This window comes from Carassius auratus, chromosome 18, assembly GCF_003368295.1.
Source record: "Carassius auratus strain Wakin chromosome 18, ASM336829v1, whole genome shotgun sequence".
In the NCBI taxonomy this organism is placed as follows: Eukaryota; Metazoa; Chordata; class Actinopteri; order Cypriniformes; family Cyprinidae; genus Carassius; species Carassius auratus.
Window position 1 is genome coordinate 13,613,225 of NC_039260.1, and position 21,143 is coordinate 13,634,367.

At 37.1% G+C, this 21,143-nt stretch overlaps 1 protein-coding gene across 2 annotated transcripts in view; it reads left to right on the forward strand.

Moving 5' to 3' along the window:
* The window catches only part of plch1 (phospholipase C, eta 1), a 65,554-nt gene that overhangs the window by 38,248 nt on the left and 6,163 nt on the right, over positions 1–21,143 (forward strand). For both annotated transcript variants that reach the window (XM_026287751.1, XM_026287752.1), the window contains exons 8-21: positions 1,726–1,929; positions 2,032–2,152; positions 4,142–4,313; positions 6,593–6,700; positions 8,416–8,574; positions 10,259–10,321; positions 11,832–11,917; positions 12,908–13,005; positions 13,159–13,338; positions 15,770–15,877; positions 16,024–16,148; positions 16,244–16,328; positions 16,442–16,588; positions 17,074–17,153. In XM_026287751.1, the coding sequence (XP_026143536.1) occupies positions 1,726–1,929; positions 2,032–2,152; positions 4,142–4,313; positions 6,593–6,700; positions 8,416–8,574; positions 10,259–10,321; positions 11,832–11,917; positions 12,908–13,005; positions 13,159–13,338; positions 15,770–15,877; positions 16,024–16,148; positions 16,244–16,328; positions 16,442–16,588; positions 17,074–17,153 (1,736 nt within the window). The remainder of the gene's footprint in view (positions 1–1,725; positions 1,930–2,031; positions 2,153–4,141; positions 4,314–6,592; positions 6,701–8,415; positions 8,575–10,258; positions 10,322–11,831; positions 11,918–12,907; positions 13,006–13,158; positions 13,339–15,769; positions 15,878–16,023; positions 16,149–16,243; positions 16,329–16,441; positions 16,589–17,073; positions 17,154–21,143) is intronic.

Sequence of the window (21,143 nt, forward strand, 5' to 3'; positions counted from 1 at the left end):
TTCACCCCCCCCCAAAAAAATTGTCATCATTTACTCACCCTCATGTCGGTCCAAACCTGAGTTTCTTTCTTATGCTGAACATAAAATAAGATATTTTGAAGAATGCTGATAATCAAACAGTTGATGGTTGATGGATATTATTTTTTCAACAACTGTTGAAAGAAACTTATACAGATTTGGAATGACTTGAGGGTGAGTAAAACGATGACAACATAAACATTTTTGGGGTCAACTGTTCCTTTAAGGTCCAAACTAATCTCAGAACAGAACAGGCTGTTCTTCTGGATCTTAAAGTTCCTGTCTGTCTGTGTGTGTGTGTGTGTGTGTGTGTGTGTCGTGAAACTTCATCTGATCTTTTTGGGGCTTTATTGATTGGGTCCATGAGCACTGTCCACTGACAGTGAAGCACTGGCCACCCCATTTTCTCCTAAGCTAAATAAGACACAGGGGCTCAGTTCAGCTTGGCTTCCTGTTAGAGCAAAGCTGGTGGAACTGATTGATCCTGCCTGCTGTGAGTGAGCCCTTAATAATCCTCTGGTCAGAGCAGACTTTGGACTATCATCTATCTATATATCTGTCTATCTTTCTGTCTGTCTGTGTTTTGGTCAGTCAGATCACAAGTTAGACGAGGGAGACATATTTCTGTTTATACCTGGCATTTTAATCCCTCTCTTTTTGACCACTTTCCTGATTTATTTGAGGGGAGGGTGTATCTATGGGCAGGTGTATATATGGACCTTTCCTGATCTTTTAATTTAGTATTGCGAAATAAGCTTGTGCAATATACATATAAAGGAGACAATGGAATATGACACAATTGGCATCAGCTTTTGTTATAGCCGCAGAACTAGAACTTTGTGCTAGAATCAGGACCAGTCGAAGAACATTGTGCTTTTTACATCTTTTCATCTTCAAACCAAACTTATGATTTAAGCTTGCAGATTAAATCCCATCTGTTTAAGAATTAGTTCAGTGGGCAGAGAGCAGGCAATCTTTAATTGCTGTTCCTACACAATTGACCACATGAGCATCTACACTGCGAAAACAATCCAGTCAAATGTATTTTCGACTACCTCTGGAAGTGGCCAGAAGTGAACAATCCCAAAACATTTCAGATTCCATTGACACCTTTATTAAGTATCGTCCACATGATTGGATTGTCAAAAACATATCTAAATACCAAACGTAAACATGTCCTATATAACTGTCCTTTTTATACATGGTATTTACTGCAAATTTGCCATAGTGTTTTATTTGTTTTATTTTTTTTTTTATGTGTGTGTGTGTCGCTTCCATAATTGAATGTATGATGTGTTTCTTAGTGACTTGTTTTCCATTAGTGGCTTGTCAAGCTGAAACTAATTTATTCAGCACACATCTGCTGCATACCACTCGCACACAGCTCTTTTTGTCTAAAAACTGCATTTTCGAAAGACAACAAGACATTTAGGCTTTTAAAATTCACTGGAATGATCTCTCCAGTTGTTGCTCTCTGTGATTTTGCCATCACCCCTTTTGTCTTTGATTGAGTTGATTGTGCAAGGTTGTAACAACTGATATTTTAGCAGTGCATAATTATTAGTCATTTGCCTAAATTTTAAGATTTTGGAAAACATGTTTCATGTTTTGTTTTTGGCTTGTTTTTGATTCTGTAGCACCATATTATATACGGCTCAAATAAGCAAAGAAATATACAGCTGTTTTGGGTTTGCTTTCACTATCTAGGGTTCACCAACTACATGCGGAGCCCAGTCTGTGATGTGTTCAACCCTCAGCACAACGAGGTCAATCAAGACATGGATCAGCCTCTGTGTAACTATTACATAGCCTCTTCCCACAACACCTACCTGACTGGAGATCAACTGCTGTCCAACTCAAAGACGGACATGTATGCTTGGGTCCTGCAGGCCGGCTGCCGCTGTGTGGAGGGTAAGAGATAACATGTCTGGATATAAGTCTAATATATATTTTCCAGTGGTTGTAAATCAATTATTTTTAGAGCCTTGTTTGTGACTATGCTTTGTGTTACAGTGGACTGTTGGGATGGTCCAGACGGGGAGCCTATGGTCCAACACGGTTACACACTGACCTCCAAGATCACCTTTAAATCTGTCATTGAGACCATCAACAAATACGCCTTTGTAAACAATGAGTGCGTACTTCCTCCTCTCTTCAGCTTTTCTTTTCTCTTTTATGATAGTTGCTTATGATCAGTCATTAGTCGATGTCAGGAAATCAATCATCATTTTCTTTGTAGCTTTTCGAAACTATCCCTGGTGGGCATACTAAAGCCATTTAAAGCTCATTTAAATAAACCATACTCTATGTTCACTTTTTAAAAGTTTTTAAGTAATTTTACATTTAAAGTAAGGAACATTACTCTGATGTACACACGAGTTTAATTATACTACAAAAATTGTAAGTTATTAGACCTAAAAAGTATATACAGTATTCTTAAAGTTTAAAATATTATTTTAGAAAAAATATATAATATATATACTATACTATAATATATAATATGCAGCAAGCATTAAGATAGTTTTCCGTTAAACATTACAATACAGCTTCATAATTAAAAAATTAATAATACTTAGTGCCCCCTAAAATACTGCACATTTCAGTAATCGTCTTCTCAAGGGAATGACATGTTTGTTCATCTTTGTCTGCTATCTGTTTTCTGTTGTATTAAACTGTTAATTTAGAAACAATTTAGATGGGCTTGCAGCCCCTATGTTTGTTTTCTCTTACTATTACCAGACAAGGCATCCAGTGAGGTGCATGACAAAGAAAATTATATTTAATTTGTAGTGGAAAATTGTTTTGTTTATCACCATGAGGATAAGTACAGTAATAACTGAAGAGATCTTCCTGTACCAGAGCCTGGATGCTCCTAGAAAGCTACCTGTCTGTTTCTTTAATGGTTTTTATCATTAAACAGCCACCTGTTTCAGCTAATGGCTCAACATAATGGAGCAAATGAGCCTTTTAGCACATGCACATCACATGCAAATTACACTCACCAAATCCCATGACACCTGCTGAGACAGCATTCCCATCACTGTAGCCCTACAGGGCATCTTTTTATCTTTCCACTTTCAGAGTATATATTTTTTTCATGTGTGGTCATGTGCGAGAGGAGGGTTTCCCTGATTGCTAGGTATCTGTCATTTAGGTATAGCTTGTCTGAATCTAATTCTGTCATTTTCATGGAGCACTACATTATTATTATTATTAATTTTTTTTTTTTTTTTACTCAGAAATTTCTGAGATCACACTTTTTTTGTCACATGTAGCCATCAAATTCACAACATATCTTTTTTCTTAAAGAGTGTTTTTGTCTTGTTTGTTCATAGAAGAAAGACCTGAAAATGTCTTTTTTTTTTTTTTTTTGCTTTCCAGGCTTGAAAATGTAATAATAATAATAATAATAATAATAATAATAATAATAATAATAATAATAATAATAATGAATATTTGATGTATATATGTATGTATGTATTTGTTTTATTTATCCATTTAGATTCTGCTTTAAAATATTGAATTGCTAGATTTCAGTGATAGACAATAATCATTAAAACAAGATACATTTACAGGATAAGCTACATTTATTAGAAATTATTTAACTGTTGAAATAAAACCTTAAACAATTTGCAGTGAGGTAAGAAAAAGGAACTTAAAATCAACAGTTGTTTATTCTCTGAAAACACACTATCTACTACAGATACGTATAATACATTAATATGTATTACTTTTCCAATTTATCATGATTCATGGAGGTTTCATAGATATTGGTAAACAAGGCACAAACACAGATTAGGAGAAAGATTTTTGCATTGTAAAATGAGTGTGCAGATGAAGTAAACAGAACAGCCAGACAGCATGCGGCAAGGGAAAGTAAAAAAAAAGAGACACAGACAGACAGACAGACAGACAGAAAGCAAGGAAAAAGGAAGTAGTGAGATAGCAAGAGAGAGAGCACAAGACAGTGAAGATGAGTCGAGATGAAAGAAATAAGGATAAAAGGTTAATGTCAGGGGAAGGCTCTGGAGGCAGGGAGCAGCTGCTGACTGTTCTAACTGTTCCCTGGTTTGTGATTACTGTCACCCTCATCCTTTCTCTCTTCTGTCTCCTGCTGCATCAGGTTTCCCGTGATCCTGTCCATAGAGAATCACTGCAACATTCAGCAGCAGAAGAAGATAGCTCAGCACCTGAAAGAGATTTTCGGAGACAAGCTGGATGTGGGGGAGGCTCTGAACAAAGACCCAAAGCAGCTCCCCAGTCCGAACTCCCTGAAGGGCAAGATTCTTATAAAGGTTTGGCATGAACTGAAGACACCTTTTCTAAATGTCTAATGTTTTCCCCCTTTTCCTTTTCCTGATTTTGTCTACTGTACTCTCTTCTCTTTTTTGTCTTTTGTTAAACCCAACTTAAATTTTGATGCTGGTATGGACTAGTAAGCTCTGGTTTGTTGCTGGTATAACTGGCGAACCAGCACATTATTGAGTATTCACCAAAAAATTACCAGTATACAGGACTTCCAGATTTTAGACAAGTAAAATAGATCATTTACATAATGATTTGAAAGTCACATATATAAAGAACACAAAATAGAAACAGAAAATAAATGTAATGAAGGCTAATGAAATAGCTTCACGATCCTCTATAATGTATCTATGTACATTATTGGTTGCATTTTGGTGTAATTTAGTGGGCAGTTTTTGTCTGTAGATGATGACGTTGTGGGCTGGGGACTGCATCTGGAGTAGAGACTGAAGAATCCAAACTCAAATACAAAGAATAATTTTAGCATAAAACGGTTCTTCAGAAAGATATAGTTCTATACAGAACTGTTCCCATCTGTAAAGAACCTTTAAAGAACCAATGTTTTTTTTTTTTTTTTTTTAATACAGAATCCTCCAGATATGATTAAGAGTGTCAGCAAATATACCATTTCACAACAGAAAAATAGAGATGGATTGCCTGAAAAAGAGAAAGTTGGTAGAGAAAGAGATTCTGTCATCATTTACTTACACCATTTCAAAACTGTCCAACGTTTTCATGTTCATCATAAAATAAGTTCTTTTGAAGAATGTCCTTGCTGCTATTTTCCATAAAAAGAAAATAGCCTTGGGCTGTCATGCTCTAAAAAAGTTCAACTTTTAGTCTTTTCCCCACACAAAGATATTATATGTGGCTTCAGAAGACAAAGAATGCATGGACATCTTTAATTATGTTTTTTGTTTTTTTAGATCTTATAAAGCAAGCGATGACAGAATTTTAATTTTAGCTAAACTGCATAAGGATGTAATGGGATGACAGGTGGTCAGTCACATGAGAAGAAAGTATTGCTTCGTGTAAATACCGACGTCACTGTGCCAGCGAGGGAGCTTGGCATTAGTAAAACATGTTAAGACAGATGGCACTGCCAGCCTGCTACATTACAGGACCCTCCCAGTAGAGCAAACAGTGACGACTGACTCTTAAAACCCAGCAGGGACCCTCTGTGATTGGAGCACACTTGAGTAAATCCCCCCACACTTGAACACGGGTCTCCTTTGATTGCACACACACACTTAAACGTGCCACAATGACGATTCCCTCCACCAGACGAGAGCACTCATCCTGTGTTCCTGCAAACTCTGGAGGTCAAAAGCATGGGGATTGATTTTCACTCCAATTTGTCGCTCCACCAGCAACTTTTATTTCCCACTAGCCCTCACACAAATGTGCTTGTGAGAAAGACTGGAGGAGACAAGTGTTTGTTTTGGAGTTTTAGGTTTACTGATCCTTAAACGGGTTTCAGTGCTCTGAAGTGTCTAAGACACTGTTTATCCTATATAGATGTTCAGTGCATTGTGGGTCATTGGCTTGCCTGTTAAATGTCTGAATGATGGGTGAAAGTGAGTTATGTGTCTTATCAGGAATGAAATGACATGCTTACCAACTCAAAACTAAAACAAAACATTACACTTCAGGCTTTCTTGAAAGAATTTTTTTCTTCATTGGCCTTAAGACTGCATACTACACTTCTCTTTCACCTGTGACCAGCAGTCAGATGTATGATTTCAATTCTAGTATCAATATCTGAGGTGCTGTGTTTTGTCGTCTGGTCAGAGGAGAACTGGCCCCCCACCTGAGCCTGGTTTCTCCCAAGGTTTTTTTTCTCCATTCTGTCACCGATGGAGTTTCGGTTCCTTGCCGCTGTCGCCTCTGGCTTGCTTAGTTGGGGTCACTCCATCTACAGCGATATCGTTGACTTGATTGCAAATAAATGCACAGACACTATTTAACTGAACAGAGATGACATCACTGAATTCAATGATGAACGGCCTTTAACTATAATTTTGCATTATTGACACACTGTTTTCCTAATGAATGTTGTTCAGTTGCTTTGACGCAATGTATTTTGTTTAAAGCGCTATATAAATAAAGGTGACTTGACTTGACTTGCTGTGTCAACACAATCACAGTCGCCGGTTTAAAGAGATGTGAAACACTATCTAACACTCAATAATGGGGTTAGATAGTGTTTGCTGTCAAATATTGTAAAAAAGGATTATGGAAGCATTGATTAATCTTTTCTTGTCTGTAGGGGAAGCGTCTTCCTCCGTACTTGTCTGCAGATGCTGAAGAGGGTGAGGTGTCTGATGACGACAGTGCTGATGAGATTGAAGATGACTTCAAGCTGAAGAATAGCATGGTAAGACTGTAACACACACTGATCAGGATTGAGCACACACATATTTATACACACTCAGTGTCAATCCACATGTACAGAATGCAACTACACAAATACCTTATTGAAATTACAAATAAGATTGTGTTGCACTCTTAAATGTTACGTTTTTGACTTTTCCACTACTTCAGCTGTTGTTTCCCTTTCTCCATGTGCTGCTATGCCGCCGTCTTTTCACATGTTATCACGTCTTATGCATCTCTCTCTGCTTCTGTGAAAACCTCTTAGTTTTGATGCAAGCCATTATTTTGTCTGGCTGCTTCCTCACACCATTCTGGCTCACAGTGAGCTGTTGGTGTCAGTCTCTAAAAGCCGATCAATCACAGCCCGAACCCCTGGCAAGCTTCTGTTTGTGTGGAAACACCTCTATATAGGCAGCGGAAAGTCTTTGTGTGACAACATGGCCATTTGCCAAAAGATCCATCCAGCAGCGCTGCTATTAACAGAGACAACCTTTACAATCAGTCCAGCGATATTTAACACATTCATTTATTTTCCCAAACATCATTTATTAACAACAAATTGGTTTCCTATGTAAGTATTTTTTGTTATCTTTAATGAAGAATGCTTTAATAGCATGTACCCTTGCAAAATGTTGCTTTTTTAGGAGTAATTAATGTTTAATGATCCACTCAGACAACAAGTCATTGCTGGGAGCCAATTCAAAGTTTTTTTAATGCTTTATCTCATTACTTGCCTACTTAAACATGTCAGGAAATGCAGGAAACATGCCGCCCTTGCTGTATTTTGAGGGCCATTATGGCTGAGGACAGGTTTTAAATCAATTTACCTGTCCAAACAAAATACAAAACTGATCCTCTTATTTGCATATTTGGCTTTTATAATACTTAGAACTCGTCCTTTATTGCTCTCTCAGATCAGTATGCCAGGCTTTGATTTTTAATAAAACGACTCATGAATAGCCATTGAAATTTAGAGAGAGAGAACACACATCGATTAGGCCCCTGTCACACTGCGCAAGCTGTGCATATTTATTTGGGTACTCATAATAAGAAATTGCATAATTCATATTGCGGGTGTACTCTTGAGTGTATTTATGATAAACTAAAATCAAATACTTTACTTTGCTTTAGTATGTTTGTCAGAAGATTGTGTACTTTACAGCACGGCAAAAGATTATTAGAACATAACGATTTAAATATTGGACGACTAAAAACTGCAGCTGAGCGATTACTTTTAAGTACACTTATGTGGTTTGCAGTACTTCAATGATTTACTAAGTATACTAAAAGTTCACATTCAGTAGTTTTAAAATCATTTCTTTTTCACAAGGCCAAGCAGCATTTTTCTGCATAGCAAAAGTGAACATGGAAGAAACGTTCCAGTGTTGAGTCTATTTTTGTCATAGTCAGTTGAAAACAGACTGAAAATGATCTATAAACCTGTTTATCAAGGCTTGATAAGCAACATAAAATCTCGGGCTATTCATCAATTATTTTGAGGAAAAAAAAGAAAAAGAAAATTCAGTTTCAAGGTTGATACAGGATAGAGTTTCTTTTTTGTAAATATTATTTTTTAAGACAGTTAAGAAGTTTATATCTTAAGTTTGCTGTATGGAAGTTCTTCCTAGAAATAATAGATGCTATTTTCTGTATTGATTCTCTAAAAAAGATGAATTATAAACTGCAGATTGTGACACTCTACTTGCTGAATTTCAGTCCAATGGGTCCAGTCAGCAGGTGGAGTCCCACATCAGGAAGAAACTAGACTCGCTGATGAAAGAGTCTCAAATCGGGGACAAAGAGGACACAGACAGTTTCTCTATCCGAGCGCTGCTCCGTGCCACCCATGAGGGAATCCAAAGAAACCTGCGCAAGGTAAAGTAGCTCGAACTGTGATACTACATTCTGAAGTCTGTGTGATCTCCAGATTCTGTGCAAAGATGTAATGTTGCATGAAGCAGCACTTAAAACAACAAAACACAAACCCATTGCAGCCCCTACTGAAATAAGCAGCTCTACAGAAGGAAAGAAAGAAAAAAAAAAAAGAATTAGAATACCTAATCAGTGTGCGCACATTAGTCTTGCAATCCAGAAAAAGACATGGAGCATCCCTTAATTAGCATTCATTCTGCCTCTTTCCTTGCCCTATTATTAGACTTTGCACTCTCTAAACATTCATTTTGATGTGCCGTTTGTAATGCACAGAGGGATTTTCTCTCCCCTCCAGTGTTCCTGCATAATATTTATGAAGAAAAAAAAGATCCATTTGAGCGAGCGCTGAAATTAAGTACTGTATGTCTGGAGATGATGTTAAGTCAGTGTTGTGATCATTTTATGCATCACTGAATGTAAAAGCATCTCTCTGACCACGTGTGTCCACAAATACTCATTTGAACAGATTTTGACACTCAAGTCTTTGCGTTAGAATTAGATACATTTTAAAGAAACAGTTCAATCATAGCTGGGAATGAAGACATCATTTACAAACCCTTATGTCATTCTATTTTTACAGCGGAACAAATATTTTGTAGAATGAACAAGCTGCTGTTTTGAATGCAGTGAAAATAGACAGTGACTACTGAATATTATCCTGTTCCTTGGAAGATAGGCTTGGAACATAGTCAGTGGCAAGGGCATTTTAGTTTTTCTTATTTGTTAGTTAAGAGTCATTAGTTATTCGTATATGTTTTTCTTGAATGCTTGTGTTTAGATGTAAAATTAAAATAGTACCTATTTGTTTCTTATATTTGTTCTACTTTTGTAGTTTTTCTTATTTTAATAGCAAAGATAAAATAAATAAAAAATAATTGTTAATATAGTAATTCATATTAAGAAAGGAAGTTGAGGAAACAATGCAATGTTGCTAGGTGATTTTGCTTTGAAACCTTCAGAAAACTTCAACTCCATTTTTTTAGAACTGAATTTGCTGACTTTGTCGACTTCAAACAGGTGTAGCTCAGACATTTTTCATCTGAATACAACAAATCATATGTCATATTGAAAGTATACATATATATTCAAATGTTATCAGAAATATTTGTTTTAGTGTTTACTGAAATTATAGATTTTTTAAATGAACGAGTGCTTCAGCAATATAATACATGATTTAGTAACTTAAAACAGTAAACAAATCTATTTTTCCCCCTTAAATTTTTAATTTATGAATTTAATTTACTTAATTTTATTTGATCCACAGAATGATGCAAAATTTTAAAAACTTTCATTCAACAATACATCTTTCATTATTTATTTAAATTATTAAATGCATTATTTAAATGCATTATTTATTTAAATGTACATTTATTTTTATTCAAAACACCTTGCAGTTAGTATTTATTTTTTATTTTACTTTTTTAAATACCGATATGAACCAGGGAATAATGTAGGCCACCAAAATGGATTGTTACGGCAACATCTTTTTTTTTGTTTTTGTTTTTTTGTTTTACTAAATAAAAACTAAATAGCAGCTTAGACATTTTATTAAACATCTCATTTTTGTGTATTATGCATTTTTTAATTATCTGTGAAATTATTATAATGTGTTGTGTTTGTCATCCAGAATTCCAAAGACGGAATGAAGAAATCCCAGAGCCGCTCTTTCATTAGCAACCTCAAGCACAAGGTCAGAATAAAGACAATCTTTTTCTGTCTTTCTTCCTCTCTCTCGCTCTTTCTTTTTTCTCTTTCTCCATTTTCTCTGTCTCTGTTACAGAATCAGGACTATCCTATTTCCCGTCATCTTTGTGTATGTCTGCACTCTCAAATGTTACACAAATGTGTACTTTTCACTACTGGTTCACTACCCAGAGGCAGAGAGATTTAAAGAGCTATCACTATTGATTGATTAAAGCATGGGACAGATCATAAAGATGCATCAGTACTTCTAATCAGATATCTGATAGACATTGGGCGCATTTACATGCACGTTCTTAAGCCAATTATGCTTAATAAGCCGAAAACACGGTCATGTTATGTTATGATATGTGACAGGAATGCATCATTAGTGCAGATTTAAGCGCATCTAGACAGAGCAAATGTTTTGCAGTAAAGAAGGAAGGAAGGAAATATATCACAAAAGCAGATTCTTTCATGATAGTCCCAAATATGCAAGTCAAATATGCAAATGATTATGTTTGGACATCACTAAAGGGAATTAACCTGAAGTCATGTAAACGCAGCTTACTTGCGTTGCCAGGTTACTGATGTGCATGTAAACGAGGAAACCTGGTTATTTGAAGAAGCTGATATTTGTGCTTATAGTGCTCATTGCTGCTCTCAGAACAGTTCCAGCAGGCAAATGTGCTTTTAAATCTCTTTGCTTTAAGTGTATATTTACTGAATTCATACATTGGTTAAAAACACCTGCTGACATGATATCTGATGGTGATTTATTCCTCAAGATCCCATATGATTTTGTGCACGATTAATGACAGCTCTCAGCTCATTCTCAGGCATTCTCATATTCCGTCCTCTGCATAAAAACTCACTGAGAGCATTATTAATCTCCATCTCGTATGTTGAATCTGGTCGGTGTGTAATTTAACACCTCAATAGCAAATCAATGAAGCGAGTAAACAAGGCTTGCGGTCGCCTCCCCATAAGTTTGATCTTCAGCTATTGTATTGGGCCGTCTAAACTTTATTGATTTTTTCATTAAAATGCAATCAGGGTTGTCAAAGTTATGCTGTGGTTTCTTGTCTCCTCTAGATCGCATCCGTCTTCTCTGTCATTCCTACAGGAAGCAGCCAGGCACGCCTCTTTATTTGCACATGATATTTCCTCCCACTCTCGATATTTGTCTTTGAGTGTGTGTTTATGAGGTTTCAGAGGTTCATCTTTTGTTAGTAATGAGCCAAAAGCCTGTAATTACTTTAGCTGTTATACACAGCTCCTCGTAGCCCTGAAAAAGTTACATGATTGGGACAATAGTCACGTCTGGCAAGTATGAATCCTTGTTTACACACAGACTCATGTGGTTATGTTAAGTATGCTCTTTAAAACAGGCCAGAGCTATTCTATTCCTCTCTGTTGTGTGTAGGAGGAATTCCATTACCTCCCGTCCAAAGCAAAGGAGTAAACGTTTGCTCCATGCACTTATTTAGCTGGCTGTGCGTTTGTGTGTGTTTCCACAGAGGCACTCCAAATCAAGGCTGAAATGTCAGAGTGTTGAGACAGACGATGACGGGCAGCAGGAGCCATCAGGTGGACAGTTTAACAGGTGTGACTCTGTTTATGTCCGCTTTTTAATGTTTTTTTTTTGTTTTTTTTAAATAGTATTTTTTAAATACCTCATTTACAACATATAAATAGGCAAAGTTGATGATTACTCAGTCAGAAATCATTCTAATATGCTGATTTTGTGCTTTAGAAAGAGGGACAAGCACTGAACACTATGTTAAAAAAGGCATCCCTCCACCGCTTGCGATTTAGACTTTTAAATAAAATTTTCATTTCATCATTATTTAATGAACTATTGATACCATGGTTGCTAGAAAAGGTGTAAAAACATATAATAAAATCATAAAATTCGAATTACCACCCACGTTAATTGGCAAATAGACCTGAGTTTTGTGAATAAGTCACTATGATCTACTGTATAATGAGCCGATTTTGCATTGCAGGTGAGTTTGTGCTGAAAAGCTTTACATTGAAATGCATTGCAATAATCGCAAATGCTGTACAACTGTTTCATAAACTCACCTCATATGGCAGTCATGAAGAGATTGTTAATGTCTTATGTTAATGAGAATTTGCCATCATTTGTATGCTCAATGGGTTACATTAACACCACGAGGAAAGTCATTTGTAATGAAACCGTCACTCTGCAAGGGGCTTTTCTTATCTTTATTTTCACAATGATTTCCTAGTCTAGACGTGCAGGAAAGATGCTGTTAGCATTTGAGCTCATATTTGCATTTCAGACATGAAGTGTTTGAAGATGCATTGAATAATCAGTTATGAGTACATTTTCGTTTGTTTATAGTATGTATGAAAGCAGTTTAGGGTTGGTAAGATTTTTTTTTAATGTTTTGTTAAGCTCACCAATGCTGCATTTAATATTCTAACAACTTAAAATACCATTTTTTTATTTGAATATATTATAACATGTCATATATTCCTGTAATTGCAATTGGATCTGGAGCATGTCATTGCATCTAACAGTCAGACGTTTTACAAACTTCCTATATTTTGCTGTGTCTCTTTGTAGAGGTGGAAGGAGAAGGAAAACGATAAAGATGAGTAGAGATCTATCAGATCTGGTGGTGTTCACCAACTCTGTGGCCTCTCAGGAGTGTTTAGACGAGGGTGAGAAATGTTCCTATTTTACCATATCTGATTATTGATCCCTGCTGTCAAGGCTTTGTAATAGAGATGTTTAAAAAATAGCTTTCACTATAAAAAATATGCTGTTTCAAGAGCACACATCTAACCTAAGCTTTCTTGCACCTTCTTTCTCAGGATCACCCTATAATGTTCTGTCGTTTAGTGAGACACGAGCTCAGCACCTGGTGCACCATCGATCTGAGCGCTTCTTGAATTTCAACCAACGACAGCTCTCTCGGATCTATCCCTCTGCCTACCGGATCGACTCCAGTAACTTTAACCCACAGACATACTGGAATATGGGATGCCAACTTGGTGAGGAACGACACACAGATGGCCAAACACTCATGAAATTCACATAGATACAAACATGAATACAAACAAAAATCTTCATCTGTGGTTGCCCATGCATATTTTCAAAGAGAATGAACTGTCTCCCTCAATTATACACCTTGTATATTGACAAACAGTCATTATTGTAGAGTATATCACATAATGCTTACAAAAAAAAAAAAAAAAACAAAGATTAAAATTAATGTGCTAAACATTTCATTTTATTATGTATCTTATATGACAGTGGGTACACTTTACTAAGCAACAAGCGTTCTGTTATGCTTATTCAGGATCCATCCATAAAGATTTTTGTAAGCTCACTAACTAGTATGGTGTGTAAAAATTAAGATCTATTAAATAAAAATGCCCAAATGCATCTATGACCCAGTTGACCCTCTGACCCTACTTTGTTAGTGTATGTGCACATGCTGTGTGTTTTAGCAGTCCCTTCTGTAATGCCATATGTTCTCTGCTGTGCATACCATCTGGGTCTTGGTTGTGCAGAAAAACTGGCAGGTTGGCCCAATTGTGCAAGTCATGTAAGACAATGCACTAATGCACTTTTCACATGCACACACAAGCACTATTCATGAGAGAGTGACAAAGCTTTTACATACACAAACACACATACAATGTGGTGCAAAAGTCAGAGCCTATTAGAGAAAGTGCATTCATTTTGCACTTCTATAATGTACAGTGGTGGCTAAAATTAGTAGAACACTGGTATTTTTACCAGCTTTCTTTTGTTGTGGTGTCAGTAGGAAAAAAATCAGTTTACATTTATAAACATTCATTTTGTCATTAATTGTAATAATCCCGCGATTCTGACAACAGCCAGTGATTCACACAGAGATCTGATCTCACCATCATCCAGTCTGTCTGGAATAACATGAAGAAGCAGAAGAAAATGAGACACACTAAATCCAGAAGAACTGTGGCAACATATCCAAGTCACTTCAAGAAACCTACTTCCAAAGCACTTGTGTAAAAACAATGTAAAATGTGAATGCTGTTAAAATAATGTCACAAATAGATTTGCTTTATCAATTAACTGCTATTAAATAATTCAATCAGCATTTGGTGTGATCATACTTTGCATTTAAAGAAGCTTTTGCCCTAGGTGCACTTGTGCATAGTTTTTCAGGTAGCTTTGCTGGTAGGTTTCTTGAAGTGTCTTGGAGACACAGTTCTTCTGGATTTAGTTCGTCTCAGTTTGTTCCCAGTTTGTTCTGATCTGTTGTAGCATAGCCGTTATTACTCAGTTTGCAATTTACATGACACTATTATTGAGTGTTAATGATGAGGCAGCTAACAGAAAAGAAGCAGTGACGAATCATATAGACAAGAAGAAAGGGTGAAGACAGAAATCAGAAATTAAATCAGGACCAAGACAGAAAAAAAGATGAAAAAGGGGATGCAGAAGCATAGCAAATGAAGATGTGTGTGTGTGTGTGTGTACGTGTGCTTGTGTCTGTGTGTGTGCCATCATAGGGGTTCAATAAACAAGAGTAAATTGGAACTTGTGGAACCGCAGCTGAGTTCTGCCCCCTGATTGTTTATTGAAAAAGATGTTTACCAGGTCATGATAAAACCTCATAATTTGTTAGCCATCCAGTTTATTTAGCTTTACAATTCTTTAGACAGATTGAAAAAAGGATGGACTAAAAGGAAAGGATGTGAGGTGTGGCCAAGTATGGTTTGTGCCATACTTGGAATTTGTGCACTGCATTATCCCATCTAAGTGCACACACACAGCAGGGAGTAGTGAACAAACATGCACACACACACACAATAAACACACACCCGGAGCAGTGGGCAGCCAATTCTGTGGCGCCCGGGGATCAGTTGGGGGTTCGGGGTCATGGTATTGAGGTTGGAGAGAGTGTGCTATGATCTCACGTAGCAGATCGTCACTGATTTTATTTAATTTTTTTCATGCTAGTAGCTTTCTGCACTCACTCATTCAAAACTGAGGCGATTTCACTCCAGCGCTTCTTCTCATTACAGTTGTGATGCGTTTGACACATTATACAGACAGTCATGTTACTACAAAATGTCAAGAAACAGTTTCCTCTAGCTCCACTTTTCAAAGAAGCCATACATCAGCTGTTTTGTGGTTCTGTGCATAGGCTATAAAAGTACTGACGTAATCATATAGCCATCATCATCCCGATTTGTGTGCGAGCAGATCGGGAGGTGCAATATTCGATTGCTGAATGCCTCACACTACCAAATAATCCGCGCAAAACATTGGGACAGACCGAGGTCCTTGACAAGATGTTTGCTCCGATTCTTGGGAGGTGGAAATCAGGGCTAAATCGCACTAGAAATCCTGTAGTGTGAGCCAGGCTTTAGGCACCCCCCCCCCCCACAGTTTTTTTAATTAATTATTTTATATATTTTTAACCCACAGTGGCTTTAAACTACCAGACTGATGGCCGTATGATGCAGCTGAACAGAGCCAAGTTTATGGTGAATGGAGGCAGTGGCTATGTGCTCAAACCTGGCCCAATGTGTAAAGGTACACTTGTGCATTCAAAGTACTGGTACATCACAATATAAGACCACTCTGTCACTAAAGACTTAACTGTAATAATTACTAACTCTTAAGTGTCAAGTTATTCAGTTACTCTAGGTATTTTGTTGGACTCTGAAAATCTATTCCAGGCTCCTTCAACCCACTGAATGATGATCCGCTCCCTGCTAATCCGAAGAAACAGTTGGTGATAAAAATCATTAGTGGACAGCAGCTGCCCAAACCTCCCGATTCAATGCTGGGAGACCGTGGTGAGGTAAGCAGGTGCATTCTGCTAAGAGCACATTTCCAATAGGGTTCAGAGTTGAAATGCAGTTAATACATTCAATGTTTAATGGACTTCATCCATAGATCATTGATCCCTTCGTTGAGGTAGAGATTATCGGACTTCCGGTGGACTGCTGTAAAGAACAAACCAGAGTTGTGGATGATAATGGTACAGCTTTGTTCTCATGTGTCCATGGATTTGTTGAGTTTATTTGAACAGAAATAAAGTTTTGGGGCAAAAGTTTTAAACCCTGCTAACTTTTTGTGTGATTGTTAATGCAGGATTTAACCCTGTGTGGGAAGAGACTCTGTCTTTCACACTTCACATGCCCGAGGTGGCTCTAGTACGCTTCCTGGTTTGGGATCATGATCCCATTGGACGAGACTTTGTTGGCCAGAGGACCGTAGCTTTCAGCAGTCTCATGCCAGGTATAAGAAATTCTATGTTTGGTTGTCTCTTCAACTAACCGTACTTTTGGACTTGTCACATTATCAGGTGATTAAATGACTGATATAATAAGATTAAAAAGACAAGAAAGACCATGAGGAGACTGAGAAAAATTGAGATGAAGAGCTAAAGAACTCAGGGTCGTTAAATAGAATGTAGAATGAGATAGCAGCAGGTTCCTTTGTCTTGGAGTGGTGTCATGTGAAGCATGTCATTAGAGTAATGGAGGCCTGAGATGCTGCCTTTGGACAAGTCTGCTGCTGAACTCTCTCTGCCCTCATACAGACAGTCACACGGTCTCACCAATGAAAGACATGTTTCTGTGCTAAAGCTATGACACCATGTCTTTCTTCCTATTTTTATTTATTTATTTTTAGTTGCATTCACTCTTTGAATGTTCTCACAAATGCAAATGCCTTTCTTCCATCCCATTTTCAATCATTCCTCCTCTTTCCCACTCCTGCAGGATATAGACACGTTTATTTGGAAGGAATGACAGAGGCATCGATTTTTGTCCATATCACAGTGCATGACATCTATGGGAAGGTGAGCTTATGAACTACACAGACAGCTGTACCCAATCAGTCCAATAAAGATCCACAGCCATTTCCACTGGGCATGTTACCAATTTAAATTCTACTCACTAGGGCTGTCAAAATAGCTGAAAAACAGAATTCAAATTTTGCACTTAAAGGGTTAGTTCACCCAAAAATTAAAATTATGTCATTAATGACTCACCCTCATGTCATTCCAAGCCCGTAAGACCTCCATTAAGTCATTAAGGACATGATTTTCATTTTTGGGTGAACTAACCCTTTAATTAATTATATTAAAAATTAAAAATTATATTCAAAAATTTAAAATGCATAATTTCAGTTAGGGTGAAGAAAAGCTTTTTGCTTCTCTCCTGAGCAAAATATTAATAATGCACGTTTATTCAAAGCATAAGAAAATATGACTGAAAAAAAACAAACAAACAAAAAAAAACATTATATTTAAAATAATGTTTATAAACCAATTATAATTAATTGCTTAAACAACTATAAACAAAACAGCGTCATGTATAGATGCATAGTTAAATACAAAGGGCGGAAAGCCAGTCACACAGAATACATTTTTTTTAATAAAAAAAATACGAGAAGCAGTGGTATGGGGAACAAAAACCCACCATTAAGTCTTGAGATATGTTTTTAAAAAGTTGAATTTTTAATTTTTTTAATTGAATTTTCATTTTTAGGCTTTCTAAAAATGCGGCTCTCTTGTGCGAGACGTGAGTCCAACAGTATCCCTGTGTAAAATATGCATTCTGTGTGAACGGCTTGGTTTCAGTTTTGATGTAAACAAGATTTTCTCCACATTATGTTCTCTTTTGCCGCGTTTCCACCGAAATTAACCGGAACATTTTTACCAGGAACTTTTTTTCCCAGGAACTTTTTTTCCCCCAGACCTGTTGCTTTATGTGTTTCCACCGCGGTGTAAAGTACCGGGAAGATTAGGCAAATGACTGGTGACGTAGGTCCGCGCGTGTTTCTCAATACAAAGTACACTGATTTAAAAAAAAAAAAAAAAAAAAAAAAAAAAAGTAAGCTGATTTTGGACGTGCATCATCGGTAGTTAGTTCAGACTTTGTGCATTCGACTGGGGAGTGTGATGTCTGCAACGACGCAAGTCCGGTAAATCTATAAACAGCAGCGTACTTGATAACTTCAGTCAGCTCGTCTTGACTACTGCAATTTTCCTTACTGTGTATTTACAATAAAACGAAATAGGATATCAAATACCACTGCCTCCTTTGGTTTTCATTTAAGCATAATAACAGCTGCAGAAATGTACTTAGTTCAGGGATATGCAGCCATTACAATGAAACGAAATATTATATAAATTTGCCTTTTTTATTTTCATTTTAACATATGGATAAATTGAATACAGACCAAAGAAAACCTGTTAGATTTACCCCGCAGCTGAATTATATGTTATGTTTAACCACTAAAGACACATCAGAGCCAGCGGCACATATCAGAAGGTCTATCCCAGGAGAGGCTGCTCTCTGTGGATACATGAGGACTGAGCTCCCGCTGATCGAGTGGAACTCACCGTCTCAGAGATCGGCGAAACACATTTTTAAATAGGCGCTGTCTTTATAAATAAACAACAGATTTGAGTTTTAAACAACTACATTCTCACCTGAAATACTTTTAAAATTACATTTCATGACACAATAACAGTAATATTTGAAAATGATCTGAATAAATGGTGTTTGAACTCAACCAATGCTGCGTGAACTCAGATGGCTTTGGCTACAGCAATTTTCCCCTCAGTATATTTACAATAACACGAAATAGGATATAAAATACCACTGCCTCCTTTCGTTTTCATTTAAACATAATAACAGCTGCAGAAATGTACTTACTTCAGGGATATGTGTAACGTTATATACAGCCATTACAATGAAACGAAATATAGACTTGCCTTTTTTATTTTCATTTTAACATATAGATAAATTGAATACAGACCAAAGAAAACCTGTTTGATTTACCCCGCAGCTGAATTATATTTTATGTTCAACCACTAAAGAGACATCAGAGCCAGCGGCACATATCAGAAGGTCTATCCCAGGTGAGGCTGCTTCTCGGCGGATACATGAGGACTGAGCTCCCGCTGATCGAGTGGAGCTCACCGTCTCAGAGATCGGCGAAACACATTTTTAAATAGGCGCTGTCTTTATAAATAAACAACAGATTTGAGTTTTAAACAACTACATTCTCGCCTGAAATACTTTTAAAATTAAATTTCATGACACAATAACAGTAATATTTTGAAAATGTTGATCCAAATAAATGGTGGTTGAACTCAACCAATGCTGCGTGAACTCAACCAATCAGAATGTTTAGCGCCAAAGTCCCGCCCCCGAAAGTTCCGGAACTTTGAAAAAGTACCACCTCGCCAGCAGGGACTTTCTGAGGGGCATTTTTTTACCCGGAACTTTATTTAGTTCCTGGTTCCTGCGGTGGAAACACACCAAGTACCAGGCCAAAGTCCCTAGTTCCTGGGTAAAGTTCCTGCGGTGGAAACGCGGCTTTTGTTTCTAGTGGCTTTAACTGGATAGTCTAACATAAACCTTACAATGCAATGACACTTACATTGTCATGGCATCTCGTGTCCCACTGATAAAGGTCAAATATACTTCGGCCATCCGCGCACCATATGCATTATGTCATTTTCGTCATCCACGTGCATGCATATTTTTGAGACCTCGCGGACGCTGCGTGTACGCAAGGTGAATGATGAAACAGAAGCGGAAAACTGCTCGAAAATGCTAGAGGGGGCAAAACAAGACTTCGCAATCATTGCGAGTCCAAACACAGTATATATAGGTAGTGCTGGACGGTAAACCGGTTCATACCGAAAACCGGTGTATATTTTCGTTATATGTTAATTTTGAATATACCGCCATAGCGGTGTATTTAATTACTAATCGTTCAAAACGAACGTTAGGTTGCTCCGTGGCCACGCGAAACTGTATCAGGTGGACCCTTTACAATGTTGCACTTCTAAGCAGCGACTGCGCGAGGCGTGGTGGTGATGAGGGTAAACACAGCAGTGCTCTGGTGTTATATTGTCCATCTGCAGTGCGTATTAACAGATTCATACTGCATGAGGTTGGGGTGCGTCGTGTACTGAGGCTATTTTTGCTGTGCTGCAGGCGCTGAATTAAAGTGAAAGCGCATTGTTCGCGGGAAAAATGTACATGGATTGACATGGAAACGCAGTCACATGAATTTTTGGCTAGGTTTAAAACAAGAAAAAGAGCACTTTTAGATAAACAAGGAAAACTTTATATATGTTCACTTTTATGGAAGCAGAAAAACAAGGTTCATTAAGACCTGTGGGATTGCTTTGTGGTAAAGATTTAAATGCAAAGTGAGACTGTTTCTGTCTGTGGTGTTTTAATTTTAAATATTTTAACAAGAAAAGTAGGCTAATTATTGTGTTTCTATGTTTTGCCGTTTGCTTGAGCAGCTTATTATACAAACATAGAAGTAAAATGCATGAATAATACGTTGTTTATATTTATTGAGTTTAAACTAATGTCTATATGAAAGATTGTTACTGTTCTGTGATCAAATACTTACAATGCTGAAAAAACATGATATGAAATCAAAACAATGTATAAATGTTGTGTTTGTGGACTAAACCAACGCGGATCAGTACCGGAATGCAAACGTGCACGTCCTGTGTGAAAGCACAATGAGTACGTGCTGCGGACTGCATATGCACTGCAGTCGGAGTATATGTAAAACAGGCGTTACGGCCAAAAAGAGGAGCCTGGTCTTTTGTTTGGAGGTTTTTTGGTTTCCAAAAATCCGACGTCGACAAAACATCCTTTTTATGCAAGTGCTGTCGGGCTAAAATTATTGCAAAAGGCGGCAACATGAGCAATTTGCTCCAGCACCTTAGCCGCAAGCACGTCTTGGAATATCAACCAGCAGAAAATGCATTGTACACCTGATTATGCATAAAAAAAAAAAAAAAAAA